This window comes from Lepidochelys olivacea (assembly GCF_965140295.1).
Source record: "Lepidochelys olivacea isolate rLepOli2 genome assembly, chromosome: 20".
Lineage (NCBI taxonomy): Eukaryota > Metazoa > Chordata > Testudines > Cheloniidae > Lepidochelys > Lepidochelys olivacea.
In genome coordinates this window covers 21,134,113-21,155,991 of record NC_140430.1, presented here as the reverse complement: position 1 = coordinate 21,155,991, position 21,879 = coordinate 21,134,113, and the positions used below count along the sequence as shown (strand labels likewise).

Sequence of the window (21,879 nt, the reverse complement as noted above, 5' to 3'; positions counted from 1 at the left end):
GAGAGGTGCTACCCGCAGCATTCCCGCCTCTCAACAGCAGCAAGCAATGAGCAGAAAAGGGCAGAGATGGGAAACAGAGTCAAGGCAGGGATGAAGTAAAAATGAGAACAAAATCCCCAGCAAACACAACAGCAGAGATGTGAAAGCTCGGGTGCAGCAGCTGCACCAGGAGCAGATTCCAAATCCCAAGCCGAGTGGCAGGAAGGGAACTGGGTCTGACAGAAGCTCAGCACAGCTGCACTTACCAATATAGAGCACCCTGGACATGAGCTATGCTTACCCCAGGCCTTCATGTGTAAGCAAGAGGGGATGCAGCTCAGTGTAGCAAAGGGGGTGTCTGGATGCTGAAAGCTGCCATGAGGTTGTAGGGTGCAGTATTGGAGTGATGGGGCTTGTGAATCACCAGGACTGTTAGTTTAGTGAGGTCTCCCCAGGGACAGAAAGTTGAAGGGTCCAACCTGTAGCTGGATGGACACATACCAGTGTCTGTAGGACTAGGCACTGGTGTCCATGGACTTAGCCATGGCCAAGAGAAACATGATTAAATCCAGTCTGCCTGGCTCCCAGACCACCCTCTGGCCAATGGCTCCCGGCTCCAGGGGAAGTGTTAAGTGTTCAGAAAATGACACATTTTTACAGCAAGTAGAGAAAGGAGACAAGGCTCGATATAAATCTCTCTTTACTTTGGGAAGGCAATGTCCAGCTCTCGAGGGCTTGGAAGCCCCACAAATACAGCAAGCCAGACAGCATCTATAGTAGAAACATGGTAGCAATTTTATAAACCTCAAATCAAAAGAGTGTGGGGAGACTACATAAAAAGACCTGCAAATCCTCCCCAGAGAAAGCAGCTTCTCACCCTCCCCTCAACAGAGGCCAGCAGGGCACCGTTCTCAATCACTGGACACCGGCTTGCTTTGCAACTCTACGTCCTGCGCGACTATCTCAGCTGGCTAGTGGCTCAGTCCCAAGGCATTAAACAGTCCCGTTCTCAGCAGCACACACTGTTAAGGGCTTGATACCCAAAGCTGCCAGCATCCTACTACATTGGCTCAGCGGCATTTAATATGATATTACAAATGGAGCTGGAGAAAGGGTGCAAAGGACTGAGCGTCTCGTTCCACACAGAGCACAAGGGCGGCCTTGTGTTGGACATTGCGAAATCACAATCACCCTCCAAGCTTGGTCAACAGAAGGGGAAAGGCAGATCAGCTTCCTGAGAAGCAGTGTCCGGAGGCTGCCTGGCTGCAGGGAAAGCAGGTCTGTTTGCCACGCTGCAGCTGGCTCCTATTGAAAGGCTCAGCAAAACAGAAATCAAGGAAAACGTTTGACTCCCCGCACCCCAAAAGAAACTTCTAGAACAAAAGTTCATGCCCAGGAGGGAGAAACTAAAAAAAGGAATGACCAGGCTCAGCAACTTTACAATGGACCAAGATTCCTGCTCCTAGCTAGTTAAAAAAGGAAATAAAAACCAAAGCATGAATTAAAAAGGCAACTTACAAATCTCATTACCAAAGAAAAGTGTAAAATGTCAGCATCTGAAGGGTTTAAAAAAAACAAAACAGAACAGGAATTTGGAGAGGCAGGCAGGGCCGGAGACCTCAAGCTCAGCGTGAGCCTCCAGGGAGCGCTGCATCCCAGATGCAGCTCCGAAGGCTTTGAGCAGGGTGGGACCAGGAACCAGGCAGATCCTGAGTCCCACGGCGTAACTAGAACTCTGTACGTGTATCCAAATCGCCACCCCCTAGATCGCCACCTCTGCGCTACCAGAACTTCCATGCTCACGTTACGGTGAGCAGAGGGCACCTGCTGGAGTCGGTTCCATTCCTGTCTCTGAAGCAGCAGTTTAAGGCAGGGAACATGCATCTCCCTAGGACTTACTGTCCTCACTCAGGACTGTGTGTCGATTCCCAGTTACTGCAATCAGATTACAGCATGACTCCAACAGGTTCTGCCTTGTGGGCCCCGAAACACAGGGAGGCCCCGAGGGCAGCAGTGACAGGGGCCACAGGGGTGAGCTTTGTCCTTACCCCATACAGTATGTTTTCCGAGCGCTTGCCTCTGCTCTGGCTGCCTGTGCTGCAGAGAGGTGCTGGTTCTGGAGCAGGGGGTAACTGGAAGGGCCCATACTCCAGCAGGAAGCCCATGGGGCTTCCCTCCCCACTCAGAGAAGCCAAGTCTTTCACACACACGTAAAAACCTCAAAATCAAGACTAACGTTAAAAAAAGTTTGTACAGATTTACACGTGGAGGGGACGATAGTGCTTCAGCAGGGAAGGGGTTAAAATATCCTCTTCCGCTTCAGGTAGGAGTCTGCATAGTGCCCTCCCAGGCCCTGAGAATGCTGTCCGACGTAGCCGCCCTCCGGGCTGGGCTCCGGGGATGGCAGCAGGTGGGAGAAGGCCCGTTTCTGGCCCCCGATCGGAGTCTGGAAGAGAGAGCGGGGCGTTGAGCATCAAGGGACTGGCAAAGCACCCGGGGTGGGGGGTGGGGGTTTGCAGGTCAGTAGCAAAGCTCTGCCCTTGTCCCCAGAGCTACTCACCTTGGAGTGGGAGCTGTGGGAATGGCTGTTTGGTCCCACGCCCAGGATATTGTCCCCACTGCCCACAGGTGGCATCCCAACTGCCTGGAAGAGAGGAGTCACCACGGATGTCCCTGTTTAACAGCACTGTGTGCAGCCCGCAAGCGCCCTGCAGTCCCACTGTCCCAACACAGCTACCTTCCATTCAAGGGACCCATCAAAGGCCCTTTCCCACCTCAAGTGGGCTAGCATCCTGCGCAAACACCTCTCCCCCCACCTCTCGGGAACAGGGCTGCAGCTGCATCTCCTGGCCTGCGACCCCAGTGACAGATTTTATGGCACTGAATGGCACATCGAGACAGCAGGAAATGCGCCCATTCTCCTCCAGGGAGAGCAGCTCCCTTTGGGAGCCGGCCCAGTGACTCTTACAGGAAGGGTTGGGCTTCAAATATCAGGCCATTTCTAAATCACTATTGGCTGACCCCAGAGGGAAGGTACCGGCCCCCAGGTCACATCTCAGCGTTCTGCCTCTGCCTTAGCTGAGTGTGCGTCTCTCAGAGCCACCCTGCTGCCTCGAGAGCCTACAACTGGCCGGCTTGCTCAGCTGCCAGGCGGTTCCATTTCACGACAGCACAAGAGCAAGGCGGAGGCCTGGACTTTTCGATTAAAAGCGGAGACCCCACAGCCATTGTAAAACCCAGGTTGTGCAGGAGCCACCACAGGCTGGGACCTAGGCTGGCCTCCCAGCCCACAGTCCCTGCCAGGAATCACCGAGCCCGCCTGGCTGGATCTTTGACTAGTGGGAGCGAGCTGACCCACGCCCATCTGCACCCTTAGCAGCCAGAAGCACAGACGCTCCCTTCCTGGCACACACACAAGTGACGTCTCACTTTGTTCAAGTGGCTTTGTTTAAGCCCAGCTTGAAGGCCACTGGTGAAGTAGGAGGTTGGGGATCCTGAGTAGAAGGGCGGCAGGGGTGGCCCCAAGCTGCTCCGCTCAAATCCAGGAGATGAAGACATCTGGAAGAGAAGCGGCTCCACATCACAAGCTGGATCAAGGCTCGGTTCAGCCCCCCAGAGGCAGAACTGCAGGCTGTGCCTCCGTGCTCTGCAGCATGGAAATAGATCAATGGGCATGTCTACGTCGCGATCAAAGACCCACGGCAGGCCTGGGTCAGCTGACTTGGGCTGGGGCTGCAGGACTGAAAATTGCAGCGTAGGCATTTGGGCTGGGAATCCGAAACCCCGCTGTGGGGAGGGTCTCAGAGCCGGGGCCCCAGCTCGAGCCCAAATGTCTACACCGCAATTTTCACCCCGCAGCCGGAGTCAATTGACCCGGACCCAGGCTTGGTGCCACGGGTTTCATTGCAGTGTAGACGCACCCAATGAGACCAAATTCTCTTTGGCACAGAGGACACAATACCCCCTCTTGCTCAGGGAAAGGGGGCTGCTGGGTGGGATCCCCCTTGAAGCAGGCCCACAGGACTTGTGGAAAAGTGAGACCACGTCACCGTGGACCCCGAAGACCTGGGCTAGCTGAGTATAGAAAGGCGTGAGGCTAGGGATTGGCTAGTGTGGTCTAACACACTGGAAATCGAATGTAGACAAGGTAGACGGTACTTTAACCATGAAGATAGTGAAGTTAACACCCCACCACCCCAGCTCTAACTAGACCCCGCTACAGAGACAGTATGTCCCGTCTGCACTGGACTTCCCAGCATGTTAGCTGGAAGACACTGGCCAACACAACCTAACAGCCCTCCCACTTCCCTCCCGATCCTGCTCTGGGCAAGGCGAACAACGGTTCTCTGAGCAGCGACCAGACACATCACAGATTTTCTAGCCAGCCTGGGAATTGTTTCTCCACTTGGCAGCTTGCCCTGAGGAGATCCACAAATCAGGTCCTTGTTATCGATACCCTCATGAGCAGCCATGGACACCTGGGACGCACCTGTGGCAATGGTGCTGGGAGGAGAAGCCAGAAAGCTGTACAGAGCTGCAGGGCTCACGCAGGGCACAACTCCACATAACCTGATGCATGCCACTAGTGACCCAGGGAGGCGCTTAGGGTGGAATGCTCCTCCCACACCCCAAAACCAGCCAAACCAGGGAGCCCCAACAGCTGCAGGCCACACTCCCAGATAGCAGACGTTAACCCCGTAAGCCACAGGGGTGAAGAATGGGAGAACTGGGAAGGCAGAGACAGAAGGAGCACATGGGGGGGCCGGGGGAGAGCAGAGTCTCAGAGAGCTGCCAGTCCAGTGCATTGTAGCCTATAAAGAGGGAGGATCAGAACCCAGCTGGTCACGTTCAGAACAGCCCCATGGCTTAGCTCCTTCCTAGCTGAATACCAGCAGAAGTTACCTTATGCCTGCTGTGTCCAAATCCGCCCAGGATGGGCCCAGCATGGTCTCTCGACTGGGCATACATTCGGGATCCCAAGTCCTTCCAGGAGAAAAAAAAAGAGTAAACAAGACTCTTACATAGGCATTTCCAGAGGCCACAACACAAGATCAGGTGACTCGAGAGTGTGTCTGACCAGGGAGCGAGAAAACAGGACAATAGCAGGCAGGACCCTGGGTTCTGTTCCCAGCTCTGCTGCTTTAATACTCAGAGGACTCCACTTGTCTGGGCTAATGCTCTGTCTTGACCCAAGGTACTTACCGGCTGATAGTCAAAAGCATAGTTATCTCCTGCCAGCCCAGAAGAGGGCAGTGGCGGGTCAGCCATGGCAGGCTGTGGGATTCTGGGATTGGAAACATTGCCGAGCACTCCAGTCTTCAGATTAAATGCTTTATTGGCCCCACCTGCAGAAGAGCATTACTCATTAGCACCACAGCAGCTGGGCAGATAGCCAAGGGCCCAGCTGCACTGGCTCCCTTTCAAGGGTAATTACTGCAGGCTGTCCCATTACCCAACTGCACCATTCAGCCTGGCCCTTTGCCCCCAGGGAGAGGCAGCTCTCCTTGGAAACTCGCAGCCCTAGGGATTCCCTTTCTCCGGACACCCCATGCCTGCTAGAGGGACAGTCCCAGAGAGTACTGTCGCCCTGTGGGGGATTAGCACTGCGCTGGAGATAGAGCCTGGCCTTGCTTTGGTAATGCACGCGAGGCAAAACTAAAGTCATTTGTCCCTCTGCCCTGCCATCCATTGAGTTTAATCCCTCAGCTCAGGAGTCCCCCATGGTGGGAACACAGCTGGATCTCTGCGCTACCCGAGTCAGGGCAGCATGGTGAACTGACAGCTGCTCCTGCTCTTGGTTCTGACACCAACTGCCCCATGGCAAGTGACTTCGCTTCTCAAGTGGGGATCCCCAACCCCGTGGCAGGAGGTCAGTAAGTGAAGTCTTCCCTCCCCACTCCCATTCAAACGGAGTCTCCCGGCAGGCCTGCGCCTGAACAAGCCAAGTGCTAGGTCCCAGGCTGACCTGGTGGTAGCACTGGAGATGCACTCCCGGGCGCTTGTTGGCAGACTCCAAACGTCACCCCGCTGGAGTGACAATCCCTCTCCACTGTGCACACAAGGCACTGAGCTGAAGCAGGAGGAGTCTAGCCCTACTCCCCCAGGTTTGCAGGCAGAGACACAGTCCAGTCTGCAGCCCAGCTCTGGTCCCAGCATGGACAGATCCCTGCCCGGCTCAGGTTCAGTTCTGGCCTTGTTTGCGCCTTTCAGGGCATAGTTCGTTGAGGAGCCATGCCGACGTCCAACCTTTCCTACTGTCGGTTTATGGGGCACCCCCCACCAGCTCACCTCCCAGGTGATTTGCAGGAAGAAGGCTGTGCAGGTTTAAATAAGGGTTGAGAGGAATCTTGAAGTCTTTGGGCGGTTCTCCCAGCAGCGAGGCCTAGGAGAGAAGGAGTCCCGGGGATTAGTGCTGCTGGAGGGTATGCCCCGAGGCAGGCCACACAGAGGAGCGTCAGGAGGACAGGAAAACGCACAAGCCGCTCAGACTCCTACGCTGCTTTGCCAGGGGACAAGAGGCTGGAAGCGTTACAGACTTTCAAGGATGCACCGAACAGACTGGAGAGTAGGCAGCATATGGAGAGTGTGAAGCGCTTGTTCTAGGTAAACTTTGAACACAGCTGCTCTTCTTACCCCATTCTCCACCTGCTTTGGTTTCTGAAGTCCACTGATCACTGATCCCAGGATGGAGGTGGTGAGGCCCGGCAGGGTTGATGGGGTCCCAGGAGATGGGGTCAGCTGGGACACCTGCGTCCCAATTGCCGAGTTCTCCCTATCTGTCCCCACTGGTCCCAGAAAGGATGCCAGGGGCATGCCCCCCGAAGGCAAGATTGGTGACTTCACGTGCCCCTGCGTCATGTCAGCAGGCAGAGGCCCCCCTGGGGAGAGGAGATGCCACCACTTTACAGACAGTCACTCAGCAACATCTTCCACCCTCCCCTTCACCCACACAGGCCTGCAACTGAGCCCGAGAACAGCTAGGTCGGCACCCAGACACCTGCTGCTAGGGTTGGGTCATCCTCCTCTGCAGGCCCACGCCAACGGTTCTACTCCAGAGAGGGCAGAGGGCTCTAACACAAAAACCCAAGACATCTGAACATGCCCCAAGGTTCCCTAAAGGGCTCTGCCCTCCTCCAGGGTTATCTGCAGACCAACATGCCCGTGCTTTAGACCCCCAAGTGCTTCCCGGGCCCCCAAAGTCAATGCCAGCACAGTAATCTCCAGGGACGCGCGTGGCAGCTATTTCTCTATGCGCGAGGTGGCATGGTGAACTGGCAGCGCCCAGGGTGGCAGGCGGACGCCTGCGGTGGAAATGCAAACCCCAGCGTCTGGGATGGGGCACTGCACAGAGAACAGAAGCTGCACTCACGTGAGCTGCTGCAGCTCTGCCCAGCATCCAGCACATGCTGCAGGAATCACGACTCCTGAGCAATCGCCTCGTGCCACAAACCCACAGCGTTACCTGAGGCGAGTTCTCCCAGCAGCGAGCTTCCAGGCTGAGCCGGGGCAGTCGCCAACCCCAAGGTGCCGTGCTGTAGAGAACTGAGAGGAGAGTCCCCCAAGATCCCGGGTTTCTGCAAACAAGAGGCAGGTTAAGGCCAGGCAGAAGGCACAGCAGGAAACTCGGTTAGTATGCAATGCCAGCGGTGCAGCCAAGCGGTGAGAGCGCTGCAAGAAGCCAGCCCAAGCAAATCAGCGCCTACATGAGCAGTTCGTGCACGGCGTGCAGGGGCGGAACCTGTAGCGTACTAGCCTGCCCTGTGCTAACTAGCCCTGTGCACATGAAGAGTTCCCTAGAGCAGTGGTTCTCAACCAGGAGCACACGTAGGGGGTACAGCAACTCATCTAGAGATTTGCCTAGTTCTACAGTAGGTGACATAAAAAGCACCAGCCCAGTCAGTACACACGAAAATTTCATACAATGACTTGTTTATACTGCTCTGTGTGCTATACACTGAAAGGTCAATACTTGTATTCCAACTAATTTATTTGATAATTACATGGTAAAAATGAGGAAGACAGCCATTTTTCAGTCATAGTGGGCTGTGACACTGGTATTTTTAGGTCTGATTTTGTAAGCAAGTAGTGTTAAAGTGAGGTGAAACTTGGGGGTACACAAGACAAATCAGACTCCTGAAAGGGGCATGGTCGTCTGGAAAGGTTGAGAGCCGCTGGCCTAGAGCCCTTTGGCATACGGTTTCAAAACAGAGTCAATCCAAGAGCACTGTACCACACGGACAGGTAGTGCCCCGCAGTTATGCCCCAGCTTGCGACACACTCTCTGTTCATCTAAAAAAAAATCCCCTTGATGTGCATTGAAATAATTGGGTTCTGTGCTATCATGGGCAGGACGTTGGCCTGTCATCCTCACCAGCAGAGGTGGCCATTCCAGAAGAGCAACAGGTGGGGAGGCCGGGCCAAATACTTGATGTCCTGTTGCACCCGGGTGACTTTGTGCTAAGGAACTGCTGCTATGGCTGTCCAAGCACGCCCCTCCCAGATAAGGAAGGGTCAGACACAGGAGGGAGGCGGCTGTGCACATTTTCAGATGGGGAGGGGAGGTTGGAGCTTCCCAGGAAGGGAAGAGAAGACAGAAGAGCTGGCGATCTTTGCGTGCTCAAGGACCCAACTTGCTGTTGCAGAGAGCAGGTCTAGCCAGCGCTTCCCAAGGAAACGGGTTTGGAAGCTCGGCTGGCACTGGAGTGATCTAAACACAGCAAGAGGGCCACACCACAGCCGCAGCTTGTCTTTCTAGAGCATAATTTGCATTTCAAAGCTCTCTGGGGGGGAGGGGGGGCTGCAGCAATTTCATGGCTCTTTAAACAGACAAACCACTGAAAACAGAAACCGGGCTACTCCCACACAGCGCCCTCCCCTCTGTCCAGACCACTTGCTTCACTAGAATCAAGGGACCAGCTCAGCCCACCCCGGGTCCTGGGTCACTAACAAATGGAGATGTTAACACAGTCCAACAGACCCAGCGCAGAGAGGCCCAAACCCGCCAGCCACAGGATCCGCTTGTGCCACTTATTCCACAGCACGGAGCTCATAAGGCCGCAGCTGAACGCGGCCATGGGCCTGGTCAGCACATGCTCTTCCACTGGCAGAAGCCCAGCACATCTGCCTGAAATCCAGCTAACTGAGCCTTACCCATGATGCGGGAGGCGGGGGGCAGCTCCACTCAGACAGGCTCTCTGGGGGTACTACCAAGCTCAAAAGAGATGCTCAGTTCATTAGGGGCTAGGCTGTGACCTGCGACATGCCCACCCCAGAACCCCCTTACAGCCCTACACAGTTCCCTGGATCCAGGGGCCACACCCCTGCAAGTGGGAGGGAGGGGATGGCTGGAGACCTTACTGCCCCCTAAAGCCACCGGCAGGGCTGAAGCAATCCACTGCTGATACAGGCTGGATCCTGCTCCTGTGGAAGTGCAGACTGCCATTGACTTCCATGGCAGCAGGGTCAAGCCCCTAGACCAGCAGTAAGTTGTGACCGCCCAGGAGCAAGGAGGTGACAGTAGAAACTGTCACAGGTGGCGGCATCACCCCCCCAGGACAGTGCAGCGTACACTCTGCTCCTTGCACCGCGTGTCACAATCCAGCCCCGAAGGGCAGCGCACAAGTGGAATTCGGACAAGGCCTGAGGGAACATCTGGCGCTGCGTCTCCACACCACACACACAGGAAGCCCCCTACCACTCACATGGAATATGGCTTGGTTCTCCTTGTTCTGCAGCAGCTGCGTCCAGACTTGGTTCTGCAGTAACAGGGAGTTCCCAAGCAATGCCTTCTGGGGCAGAAAGCAAAGCAAGACAGACCAGAAAGACAGATCACTTCATGAACCAGGGGAGGCTAAAGGAGCAGATGTTAGCTAACAACAGCTAGAGTCAGCATTAAGCCAGCCTCCAAATGCTCAGATTTACACCAACCGCTCTGGGGAGGTGGGGAACTCCGTTAGGAGCAAACCCAGTTACATCAGGGAGAAAGAGAGAGCGAGGCAAACAGAGACAGCAAAGTGTAACAGGTGCAATGCAGAGCGCCACTGACTGAGATGGCAAAGAGTTCAGATTCAGTCCTCCAGCTGTAGGTTTGGTGGGCAAGGGCTCAAGGCCAACCACTCCGGAAGAGGTCACTGAACATGTCTCCGTGTGTGATTTGTGTTCCCGATCAGAGCTACGGGAAGAGCCAGGCCCAGGGCATCTCAAGCTGGGCACGCAAGAAGTGAGGCACATGGATTCAGTGGCCACTTCTGAAAGTCTGGTTGTTATTCAGCTTCCACCCTGACAGAGGGGCCTGTTTATAACTGGGGCTGGGGGGGCTCACCCCACTCCCCCTGAAGTGGGATGTAGCTAGAAGAGGAGGGGCAGCCTCACGGTTAGAGCACTGCTCGCTGCAGAAGAGCTTGGTTCTACTCCTGGCGGCAGCAGACTCGGTGGGCGGTGCTAAGGAAGACAGTTTCTGTCTGCATCCCCCAGCCTACCACCTCCCGGGGTGCCGCGAGGTCAGATTCACTCGGGTTCCTGAGGTGCCCAATTGCTCCAGCGACGGGAGCAATATCAATACAGAGACAAGCACAGGACGTTCTTAACGCTGAAGCAGAGCAGCTTCTAGGACGTTCCAGGAGCGTCTTGGGCGAGTACCTGCTGTGCTTGAGTTTGGTTCTGCAGAGCTAGCTGAAGCAGCGCCGTGGAGAGGGCTGGATTGGTCATGAGTGGCATGGACGGGGGAGCGCCCAGGATTCCTGCAAAGGAAAAGGGCAAGACCATTTTGATACTGGCTGCCAACACACGGACAGTGCAGACTCTCGCATGGAGGCGGCATGGCACAGGCCCTCTAGCAACTAGGCATTGTTCTCAGTGGAACAGAATACCTGGTTAACCAGGCTCTGTCCCACCACTCGGCACCTCTGCCTGTGTGCGCTCAGACCTCTGCCTTGGTGTGCATGGCTCCCCGCAGTGACGCGAGACCCTGGGCTAGCACCATGCAAATACAAACAGGAAGTCATCCGTGCCCCATGTCAGCACTGCCAGCAGAGCAGAGAACTGGAGCAGGTCGGACTGGGGCCGATACGCTGACAAAACGGGAACAAGCCTGGAAGTGTCAGGCACCTGGGTTCCTACGCAGCGTACGCTTAGCTCAGTAGGAGAACGCTGGGCTCTGTGGCTGGCTGCTGGCCAGCCTCTCTGGAGCTCCACAGAGGACTACAAGCCTGGGCTTGCTAAGGACTAGCTGAACAGGCTCAGCCTCGATCCCGTTCTCTGCTCCCAGCCAGGGTTGGTCATTTTCCTTATTATGAAGGAGTAGCGTGATCATCCAGCTAAAGAGCAACTGTGACCATGGGTACAAGACACCATCTGCTCCTGCTGCTAGAGAAGAGTCAGCAAATCTACCTGTCTGGGGAGCTTTGGGCAGCTCCCACAGTACCTCACGGGCACAGGGCCTGCCGGGGTCCTGTTCCCTACAACAGCTACACCAGGGCCGTAGCACCACGTAAGAAAACCCGTTACTCATTCTTACCCTGTTTTCCACTGACGGCTCCGTGAAGTAGGGGGTTGAGTAAGAGCTGGATCGAAGCGGGGTTCCCCAGGCTGTTCAGAATCTGGAGGATATTTGGCTCTGGAAGGAGCCCTTTCCCACGATTAAGTGCCTTAAAAAACATTGCAGATGTCAGAGTCTGAATTTCTCTATTTCATTACGGCAGTCCAGAGAGCCCAGGCAGGGTCATGCCAAGGGCTGTACACACAGTGCCAGACTGACACAGATATTTAGGCACCTAAAGATGCAGACAGGTGCCGAATGGGATTACAGTACACCTGAGTGAGTTATGCACCTGAGCCTATTGACTTTCCACTGGAAATCCAGAGTCGTGCCCTGCCAAAGCCCCCCGCAGCTCCAGGGGCCTAAATACCTTTGTCAGCCTAGCTCATGAGGGTTTGACATTTGTTCTGGATTTGAAGGAGCCGGGGTGGGGGGGAGGTACTGACTAACTGAGAACTTCAGCTGACGCTAAGAGCAGTCTGAATTACACAGTTGTACTTCACAATGAAACGGATACCTGGTGGTGACTGGGCAAGCCAGCATCTGCGACAAATCGAGGGCCACTCTATGCTCTGAATACAGGCAGCACATCCCAAAAACCAGACCCTCTGCTGTCCCAGTGATCCAGTTCCGTCACAATCATTACTAGCCCAATTTCTTCCTCAATCTAAAGCCTGGATCCAGCTCTCAAAAAGAGCAGCATATATTTGCTTTACGACTCCAGCACTGAACTATTCCATCACGACCACCAACCTGACATCCCTGGCCACTCCCGATCACCTGGGAGCTGAAGCAGTGCATTCAGCAGGAGCATTTCATCCTGGTGTTTGGGGGAGCACCGGGAGAGGGTTAACAACCCCAGCATGGAGCCAGGTTGCTAACATTGTTAGCGCAGACAGAAACCCTGCGGTACAGGAGCAGTAACACAGAGCTAACAGCTTTCACTACCCAGCCTCCCCTCTCTGCAAAACCTCATGGGTCTTTCAGTATCTTAACTTGCACAGGAAGTGAGTATTTATAACATGGAAGCTGCAGGACACTGGCCTGCAGGGAAGGTGGGACATTCTGATTGCTAGAAAGGAACTGAAATTCCAGAGCTCGGTACATTTTACAGTCCACGTCTTAGGTGCAGAGAGACAGGGCAGATGCCCCGTCCCCTCTGAGCATGGAACGTGAGCATCAAGGCTCTTCATGCAGAACAGCCTGTCGGTTTCTGTCGTGACAACACTGCCACATTAGATTTTGCTACTGTGAACAATAACTCCCACTTTAGCAGTAAGTTAATTCACCTCCCGTTCCCTTCAGTCCAGCTGAGTGCTAGCAGTATCTGCACGGGCTTTGCACACAAACTGACCTTGTAACAAACACTGGATGCCCACAAGCAATAGCTACAGAAGGAAGCTCTGCGGGCAGAGGGCTGTTGGAACAGGCACCGTGCCAGTAGTCTGAACTAAGACAGCCTGTTCTAGGCTGGAGATCTGGCCTTGGAAAGGTGCAAGGAGAAGCCCCTGGGGTCTCTGGACAGAGCTGTGAACAGACTGCAGGGAAAATGCGGGGGAAGGGGGAGGTAACACCACAGGGTGCCTGAGCAGATTTGTATAAGTGAGCCTTACCGTCACCTGTGCAGCTGTAAGCGCAGCCAGCATGCTGCGCCCAGGAGGGCCCGGGGCACAGAAGGAGACGCGGATGTGGTTCCCAGCGAGTGGCAGGCCATCTGTGGCCTGCTGGACCAGTTCTGCTATCTCTGCTGACTCATACTCCAGGACTGCAAAGCCTTTCAGCTGGCCATCCTGACCGTACGCCAGCTACACAAAAACAAGGCAGTGAAAAGGAGGTTTAGCACAATAGGGAGAGGACACTGGCTGCTAGCGCATGAAGGCCAGAGGAGCCGTGTGCTGGCCGGTGCTAACAGGACCAGGGGCTTTCAGACCCTTCAGGCGATGAACTTTTCCAATCCACATCCGCACAACTGGAAATGTAACATGCCTGGATCTCAGGCCTGGGCATTGAAACCTTACAATGGGCTCTAATGGAGCTCAAAGCCCTGGGCTGAGCAGGGGAGCGTGCCAACATGTCACCACCATCCGCAGGCAGGAGGAGACGCCACATCATCCAGGAACTCAGTGGTTTAGGGTGGGATAGTCAAAGGAATTTGGGTACCCAACTGCTTTAGGATGCTTTGGAAATCCCTGCTTTAAAGGCCATGCCTGCCTCACAGAGCTGTGCTTCGCCAGACTGTTTAACTGCAAAGCATTTAGCTTCACGATCTTTTTGTTCCTTAACGCAGGAAGCCTCAGATCATTTCCCCTCCCTTTCTTCGAAGGAGGGAGCTAGAGGCTGTGAGCCGGATGGTAGCATCCCAGCACATGGGAGCAGGTACATTCAAGATGACTGAACAGACACTAGACTGATGGCACAAGGACAAGTCATTTCCACACGGGGGTCTTGGAGCCAGATGGCACTTTCCAGTGGGACAGCCCACAGGTCACTTCCAGGACCTACCCAGAGATGCAAATTTACACTTGTCATTTTCCTAGTGAAAGGCAAGGGCCTGAACCTTTACATCACTGAAAGATCCTAGCTAGGGAGGGAATCCCCTAACCTCACTGCCTTCCTTAACCTTGGCTAGCTTACCCAGCCAGGAACTGCCCCAGGGCAAGATCCAACCTCTCCCATTGACACTGGCCCCGCCAGCCTAGGGGAAGCCTTTCAGAGGCAGCACTAAGGCATTTGGGGTACAGACCGCGTCTTCCATATAGGCCAGGCCTGCACTGAAAAGCTCTGGCTGGCTCACTAACGTCCATTGGGGTGGGATTGTTTTATGATTTTTTTATTCCAGCAAAAGCCCTAGCACAGATGCAGTTACACCAGAAAAAGGGCACTCCCCGAGTGAAGTCAGCTATACCGGCAAACCAGCATAAGCTGGACCAGCCAGCGCTCCATTGCTGGCATAAGCTGTGTCTAGATAACCACTCTGGCAAAGCTTTTCTAGTGCAGACTAGGCATCAGCGCACCCTACATGGTGTATGGGGCCAGGTCTCTACAACACCAGACAGACATAGCATCGCGGACACACAGGAAACCCACCCCTGGGGCTGAGCTCCGCACCTGGCAGAAGGTCGGGGCAGAAATTGCTGAGAAGACCTGCCTCAGCTCCTCCAGGTCATGGTAGTTTGGGGGTAATTTGCCCACACTCAAGCACCTGGAATGAACCAGGTCTACGGTCAGCTGGTTGACGTCGGTCCAGTGAACATACAGAGTCCGCGTCCCCAGCTGCTTGCCCAGCAGCTCGGACTTTGCCCTGGCTGCCGAGTCCTTTTTCATGTACTCGACGAAACCGTAGCCTTTAGAGTGGCCCGTCTTCTCACTATACACCAAGAAGCAGCGCTCCAGGTTTCCAAAAGGTCGAACCAGCTCCTCAAACTGCTGTTGCGTATAGAGCTGGGGGAGGTTGGCAATGCACAAGAGGGCATCCGTGGGCTGCAGCTGCACAGAGATCTCCTTGTCCCGGAGCTTGCTCAGGTGGAATTTCTTGATGGCCGACTCGGCCTGTTCCCCATTCAGCAAGGTGACAAACGCTGCAAGCAGAGAAGTTATGACAAGAAACCCTGCAACCCAGCAGCAAGCACTTAGCTAGCACATCACACCTTCACCAACTCCAGAGTCACACCACATTGTCCATACCCACACATCCAAAGTCACAGAGCCACTGAGAGGAGAGGGATAAACTGCAGTGTTAGCGGCTCTAGATTACAAGAAAGGGCTCAAGTCCCCATGAGGCAGTCACTTCGACTGTCGGCTAACAGCGTGTGCTGGCACAATAGACATCTTGCTTAGAAAACGTATCATGCACTCATGCTTTCTAGCAGCCTTCAGGACAAGGCAGAAGCCTTGGTCTAAGCACTGGAACATTGTAATCAATATTAACAGACGATCAGTCCGCAGGTGTCCTACGGTCCCAGACACTAGCACACCATGCTCCTAACTCTCTGGGCTAATGGCCCAACAGGGAGGAGACTGGGAGCATCCAGTGATTGCTAGCAATGCCCAAGACATAATGGCAGCTAGAGGCTCAAACCATTCGCGTCCCAACCTCCACCTTGGCACTCAGACGGACAGTGAATGGCCTAGCATCACAGTAACCTCATGCAACCCCACAAGCTTTTCACATCCACAGGAACCTTTAGCCACACAGATTGTACGAGTGTTAGAGAGGCAGAGCAAAGTGCTGCCGTGAAAAATCTGCAAGGAGAGTCAGGGGCTGGCTTGACTGAAAATCCCTCAGGTCAACACCGCACAGGAGAAGCAGTCCTGTGGGTTCCATAAAGTAATGCAACCCCACATTGCAGGCACATTACAGCTCCACATCATCTGCTGGGGCCGTAAGCCCCAAGTTTCCTGACAGATGCTACTAGCCCCCTTGCTAATAGGGTCCGATGTGTACAACTGACGGAAGACCTACCCAAAGAACAGTAAGAAAAACAGTTCCCAGCCCTGCCAGAGAACAACCCGGCAAGCTGTGTTTACACTGAGGTAGATTAGCACTCGGATAAAGCAAAACCGCATTTTAACAAAGTGCAGGCACCACACCCCCTTCCAGGGCACCAGGCACCAGAGACGCTGTCCTGAGGTCTTGGAGTTGGGAAAAGGACCCATTCACTCACACAGCACCCTGTGAGTGGGCTGCCCGATAGCTGCATCCTGGCATAGATTAGCCTGAATCTGAGAAGATTCAACATTTAAACAGAATGTCCCCTTTGTGGGAGACTTGCTCTCTGCAACAGACGCTTACTCACCAGTCCCTTTGTATTTGTCCACAAAGCAGTACTTCAGTTCATAGTCGTTCAGCAGATCATGAACTTCCTACATAAACAAAGTCAAAGAGAAATCAGCTCCCGAGGAGAGAGTGACATTACCTCTTGCATTTAACAGCCCCAGAGAAGAGCATTACCTGCCCTCCATTCCCAGGCTCCCAAGCAGAGTATCTGGAGCCAGTCAGGACTGTGCTCCTCATGGCAGAATTCTCCAGGACCCTAATTAGCTAGTGGGAAAGGGCAGCATGTCGTCCCCACCCCCCTGCACAGCTAGGGAGAAGAGTCCATCAGCAGCAGGGCTGACCACAAAAACAAGCAGGGCTGGTTCTCACCGCCACACTTCAGCAGAGCTGAAGGTCTTGGGCATTTCCTGCCTCAGAAGTACTTACCTGCACTTGGGCAGGTCTGGGGTACATGCCTGAATAAACAAGGCCCAACAGAGCATACCTCAAACTGCTCCAGCTAGACAGCTTTTCTCAGAGCTAGTTTTTAACAGGTCCCTCTGGTTTCATGGGACGACTGAGGCTAAGGCAAGACCTGTGGCTGGCAGTTTGAATTGGGAGTTCCACAGAATGCCACAAAGCTGCTGCTACTTCAGTCCTTGAGTTTAAAAGTCACAGAGTTCAGTCTGGACACAAGAAATCGCCCACTCTGCGTATTAGATTTATTTTTACCTCGTGAGACATCGCTTTGAGTCCCAACCAGCTTAGAGCCCGCAGAAAAGTGATTACACTCGTTCGGAGTTCAGCTGCTCCCATGCACTACCTGGTTCCCAGGGTTAACCCTCAGACATGACTAGCTTCCATCACAGCAATGACTGGCCTTGCAAACCAAGGAGGCTTTTCGCCATCTTCATAGCATCGGAAGGCAGGTTCGACACTGCTGCATGCTCATGGGGCGTGCAATCCATGCCTCTGCTGTAGTATTTAGATGCCCTCCCCTGATTGAACACTCACACCCCATGTCACATCAAGGGCAGGGTTATGAAATGGGTAGGAGTGCAGTGGAATTCTCCAGCTGTGAGAGCAAGGGAGCTGGGTTTTGTTGTGGAAGGAGTGGCTGGCATTAGGCTGTAGGATGTCTGTACAGCAAGTTGCTACAGTGGACCTAAGTCACTTAGAGGGACAAAAGAAAAAACAATCTGACCCATCAAATGAAAACAAGATGCACAAACTGTGGGACATCCTGCTACTGATGCCAATCCTTTTAACAGCCACAGGGTTTTGAGGGTGGCTGATGTGTAGTGAGCACTCAATGTTGCTGTTTTGTCTGCCTCAAAGAAACATCCCATTCCAACTATATAGCGTGTGTATCATCCGAGTGGCACAATCCCATCAACCCAAGCAAGAGGCAGCCTATTTCCCAACAAGAATGTTGGGTGTTTTGCCAGAGCTCTACCCTGAAGTTACACACTTCTCCTTTCAGATAAGGATCTTCAAACCAGTGAGTTAACATCTCCATGTTACAGCTGCCCCCGGCAGTAATTTCATGTAATGCTTTACGCAAGACTTTGCCCTTCTCTAGCAGCTCTCAGCTAAGCAGCGCAAGTGACTTATAAACTTTGAACCTTTCATTCCCCACCAGCAGGTGGTTCTCTGTGTTCTACAGATTAAGAGATGGATGTACAGAGAGAGATGACATAACTTGCTCTTGACAACATCACAAGTCCAAGGTAGAGTTAGAAACAAAGCCCAGAAATCCTGACCCTGGCTCCCTGCTTCATCCAGGAACGTGACTACCTTTAAGAAAACCCACCCGCCAAAGTGGATGGGCGTGATTCTGTGTGCAATGACAAAGGAGACCTAAGCTGCCGGAGACATTCCAGAAAAAGCCCTACACTGCCCTTCCAATGCGAGCCTGCTGCCCTCCGAGATGGACTGCTCCTTGTTCAGTCTCTTGTGATACAGATTACATGTGCTTCTGGAAAGCCAGGCTGCCACACTCTGGAGGCAATGGACAGCATTAGGAAGTCCTGTGATCCAGCTGAACAAATGACAGTAGGTCATGGGATCACACCATTACCTGCTGGCCTGATGAGCTGATTCTGTGGAACAACAATAGAAATGTGTTCACAAGGATTTCCTGCAAAGTCCCATTGTCCTTTCTAACAGCCAGGTCACCTCATCCAAGCTCCCATACAGAGAGCTGAATAGAAACCTTAGCCATGCTGAAGAGAGGACAAGAAAGCCAGGTGCTTTTATGCACAGGGCCCTGTGTTGCTTCTTATGCAGGAGATGGTCTACCGAAGACCAAAGACTAAAGCTGCATTAGATTTTGGAGCAAATGTAAAAATTCACCGAGTTCTGGGTTTTGTATCAACTTGAAACAGACCAATTCCAGTAAAAGATTGAAGATTGTGGAAATTTACTGTTTTGCACCTTGAGTAATGCAACATTTCCAGCTTCACGATGAAACGAGGTGCTATTGATTATGTTTCTCTTGGTGTTTGAGGGTTCACTTGAACCAGACACTCAGGTGATGAGATCTCAGGAACTCTAGTTGTTTGCACAAACCTCTGAGAAGCAAAAATCAGATGTCCTACTCCCTAAGCAGGATTTGAGAAAAAAAAATCAGTCTTATTAGAGGAGACCTGCTCCTCCTCCAGAGTTTTTGGGAGTCAGTTTAACAAATCAAAACTATGCAGCAACTAAATTACGAGAAACACACTTGTCTAAAAAGAAATACTTTGTGCCTCACAAGCATAGCCTGCAATATAGATTTAATTTCTTGTCCAATAAAGTGAGGAAAATAAGGAGAGTATAATTTGGGGAGACAAGAGTGAACTACAGAAAAGAAACCTGCCACCAGATCAGAAGCAAACAGACTTGTGTACACAGTATAAAAATCCATTTCTATTGTGGTGCCTCCTCCCAAACTATTTAACTTTAGCAACAATTGTAACCCTTTAGCTACCCTGAGACACTTGAAGACTCAAAATGCAGGCTGGCTAACTTTCCCAGGAGCACTGGGCAAGTCACTTCCCCTCTCTGCATCCCATCTGCAAAACAGGAAAACAGCCTGCGGCGAATTCGGGGATCGAGAGGGTTAGTTGATGTTTGTAAAGTGCTTTGATGCTGGAAAGTCCAACTTTGTGGGTGTGGAGGGAGGACGACGTCAGCTCATGTCTCAGCCAGGGACCAAAGATTACAAAGACACAAACCAACCAGCACGAGACTAGCAAATAGCATAAATGGCCTGTTCAACTCTACCGTTGCGTCATCCAGGAGCTGTTTAGAGGAAAGATTCTAATCACTGCCTGAGACATCAGCTGAAGTTTGAGAAGTTAAATCAACAAGGAAGCAGGTGACAGCCACCTGAACACCCAGGTGACCCTGGTGAGGAGTCAGGGATCAGAGCCAGACACCAGAAGGGCTGGGGAAGGGAGACACTCGTCACACCCCTCAACTTCAGAAAGTAGCTGACCTCCCGTTACAGCTGAGGGGCTGTTCCATGAGCTACAGATAAGATAAAGCTTCACCAATTTCATGCTGTTACTACCCTGCTTCTTGAATCCAACTCTCCCCTCCACATCTGCATGATCACAGCCCACGATCAGTCTCCCCCACATCCCTAATTTTCCCTCAGTGGTCACACTTGCAGCCCACCCCCCACATTCACCCAGATTGACACACCCCTGGGACCTAACAGCTCTTTCTCCCCCTACCCCCACCCCATCTACCTGGGGAGTCACATCCTCACCCATCCTCTGCTCAATCACATTCCTAGCCCAGTCCAGCTGAATACCAGGCCCCCAAACTCAACAGAGTGTGGTTCAGCCTCCCCCCTCCCAGGACCAGGGTAGTGATAAGAACATAAGAACAGCCAGACTGGGTCAGACCAAAGGTCCATCCAGCCCAGTATCCGGTCTACCGACAATGGCAAATGGCAGGTGCCCCAGAGGGAATAAAGAGAACAGGGAATCGCCCAGTGATCCGTCCGTCGCCCATTCCCAGCTTCTGGCAAACAGAGGCTAGGGACACCGTCCCTGCCCATCCTGGCTAATACGTCCCTCAATGGCTATCTTCCATGAATCTATCTAGCTCCCTTTTGAACGCCGTTGTAGTCTTGGCCTTCACAACACCCTCCGGCAAGGAGTTCCACAGGTTGACTGTGCGTTGTGTGACAAAATACTTTCTTGTGTTTGTTTTAAACCTGCTGCCTATTCATTTCATTGGGTGGTCCCTCGTTCTTGTGTTATGAGAAGGAGTAAATACCACGTCCTTACTCACTCGCGATTTTACAGACCTCTGTCACGTCCCCCCTTAGTCGCCTCTTTTCCAAGTTGAAAAGTCCCCGTCTTATTAATCTCTCCTCGCGCGGCAGCTGTTCCCCGCCCCCGGCACCCGGCGAGTCGCCCCCCCCCGCGGTACCCGGCGAGTCGCGGCCCCCCCCCCGCCCCGCCCCGCGGCACCCGGCGAGTCGCGGCCCCCCCCCCGCCCCGCCCCGCGGCACCCGGCGAGTCGCGGCCCCCCCCCCGCCCCGCCCCGCGGCACCCGGCGAGTCGCCCCCCCCCCCGCCCCCCCCCGCGGTACCCGGCGAGTCGCGGCCCCCGCCCCGCCCCGCGGCACCTGGCGAGTCGCGGCCCCCCCCGCCCCGCCCCGCGGCACCTGGCGAGTCGCGCCCCCCCCCCCGCGGCACCTGGCGAGTCGCGGCCCCCCGCCCCGCCCCGCGGTACCTGGTTGGTCACGTCCCCGGGCAGCCCCCGGATCAGGACCTTGCGGCGGTTGCGGAACTGGTGCGAGCTCCGCTCCAGGCGGCTCCGCACCTCGGCCGGGTCCAGCGAGGGCAGCTCCTCTTCGGGGACTCGGGCCGGGCCAGGCCCCGGCTCCAGCCCGGGGGGCTCCGGGCTGGGGACCGACGCGGCGCCTGACACGGACACCACCGCCATCTTGGGAGCCCTCCGCCTCCTGAGACCATAGAGCGGGAGACGGTCAGAAAGGAGCGGCGCCAATATCCCGCCTCCCGATTGGGCCATCGTAACCCCGCCCATCCACCCGCATCCTGCCCGCCCACAGGCCCAATATCCCGTCTGCGCATTGGCTAGCGACACAACCCACCCACTAGCATCCGCGCTTCCCATTGGTCGAGAGAGCCCACCCGCACTAGCATCGGGCCGATTGATTGGCTAGGATAGGAAGAGCCTTCAGTCGCTGCAGCTGCCATCCGCCCCGCCGGCCCCCCAGTGACCTCGTCCCCCATTGCGTCACTAAGCCCCCCCCGCACGACTCGAGTACTGCACGTCCACCCCTCCCCCACTGACCCCCCCGCCCCAGCCAGCCCCCCTCCCTCTTCCGCCCCCTCTCCCCCTCCCCCACAGCCAGCCCCCCTCCCTCTCCCCGCTCTTCCGCCCCCCCCTCCCCCTCCCCCCCAGCCAGCCCCCCCTCCTTCTCCCCCCTCTTCCGCCCCCTCTCTCCCCCTCCCCCACAGCCAGCCCCCCCTCTCTCCCCCTCCCCCACAGCCAGCCCCCCTTCTGCCCTCCCTCTTCTCTCCCCCCCCCCCCCCCGGGCTGACTCCAGGGGCCTTCCACTGAGCTAAACGCAACTGGAGGCT

At 54.5% G+C, this 21,879-nt stretch overlaps 1 protein-coding gene across 3 annotated transcripts; it reads right to left on the bottom strand.

Moving 5' to 3' along the window:
- Positions 1 to 662: 662 nt before the first annotated feature.
- RAVER1 (ribonucleoprotein, PTB binding 1) lies at positions 663 to 21,319 on the bottom strand (the record flags this gene model as incomplete). 3 transcript variants are annotated; one of them, XM_084610229.1, is made up of 15 exons in its annotated part: positions 663 to 2,425; positions 2,540 to 2,623; positions 3,409 to 3,537; positions 4,882 to 4,962; positions 5,182 to 5,324; positions 6,268 to 6,361; positions 6,613 to 6,857; positions 7,442 to 7,553; positions 9,681 to 9,764; positions 10,618 to 10,718; positions 11,495 to 11,624; positions 13,129 to 13,320; positions 14,624 to 15,093; positions 16,312 to 16,378; positions 21,005 to 21,319. In XM_084610229.1, the coding sequence occupies 15 exons, from the start codon at positions 21,317 to 21,319 to the stop codon at positions 2,279 to 2,281; spliced, it is 2,394 nt and encodes a 797-aa protein (XP_084466355.1). In that variant the 3' UTR covers positions 663 to 2,278. The 3 variants fall into 3 exon arrangements, with proteins under 3 accessions (XP_084466355.1, XP_084466356.1, XP_084466357.1); XM_084610230.1 differs by having other exon boundaries at positions 14,603 to 15,093; positions 21,005 to 21,236; XM_084610231.1 differs by lacking the exon at positions 9,681 to 9,764.
- Between the last annotated feature and the right edge of the window lie 560 nt (positions 21,320 to 21,879).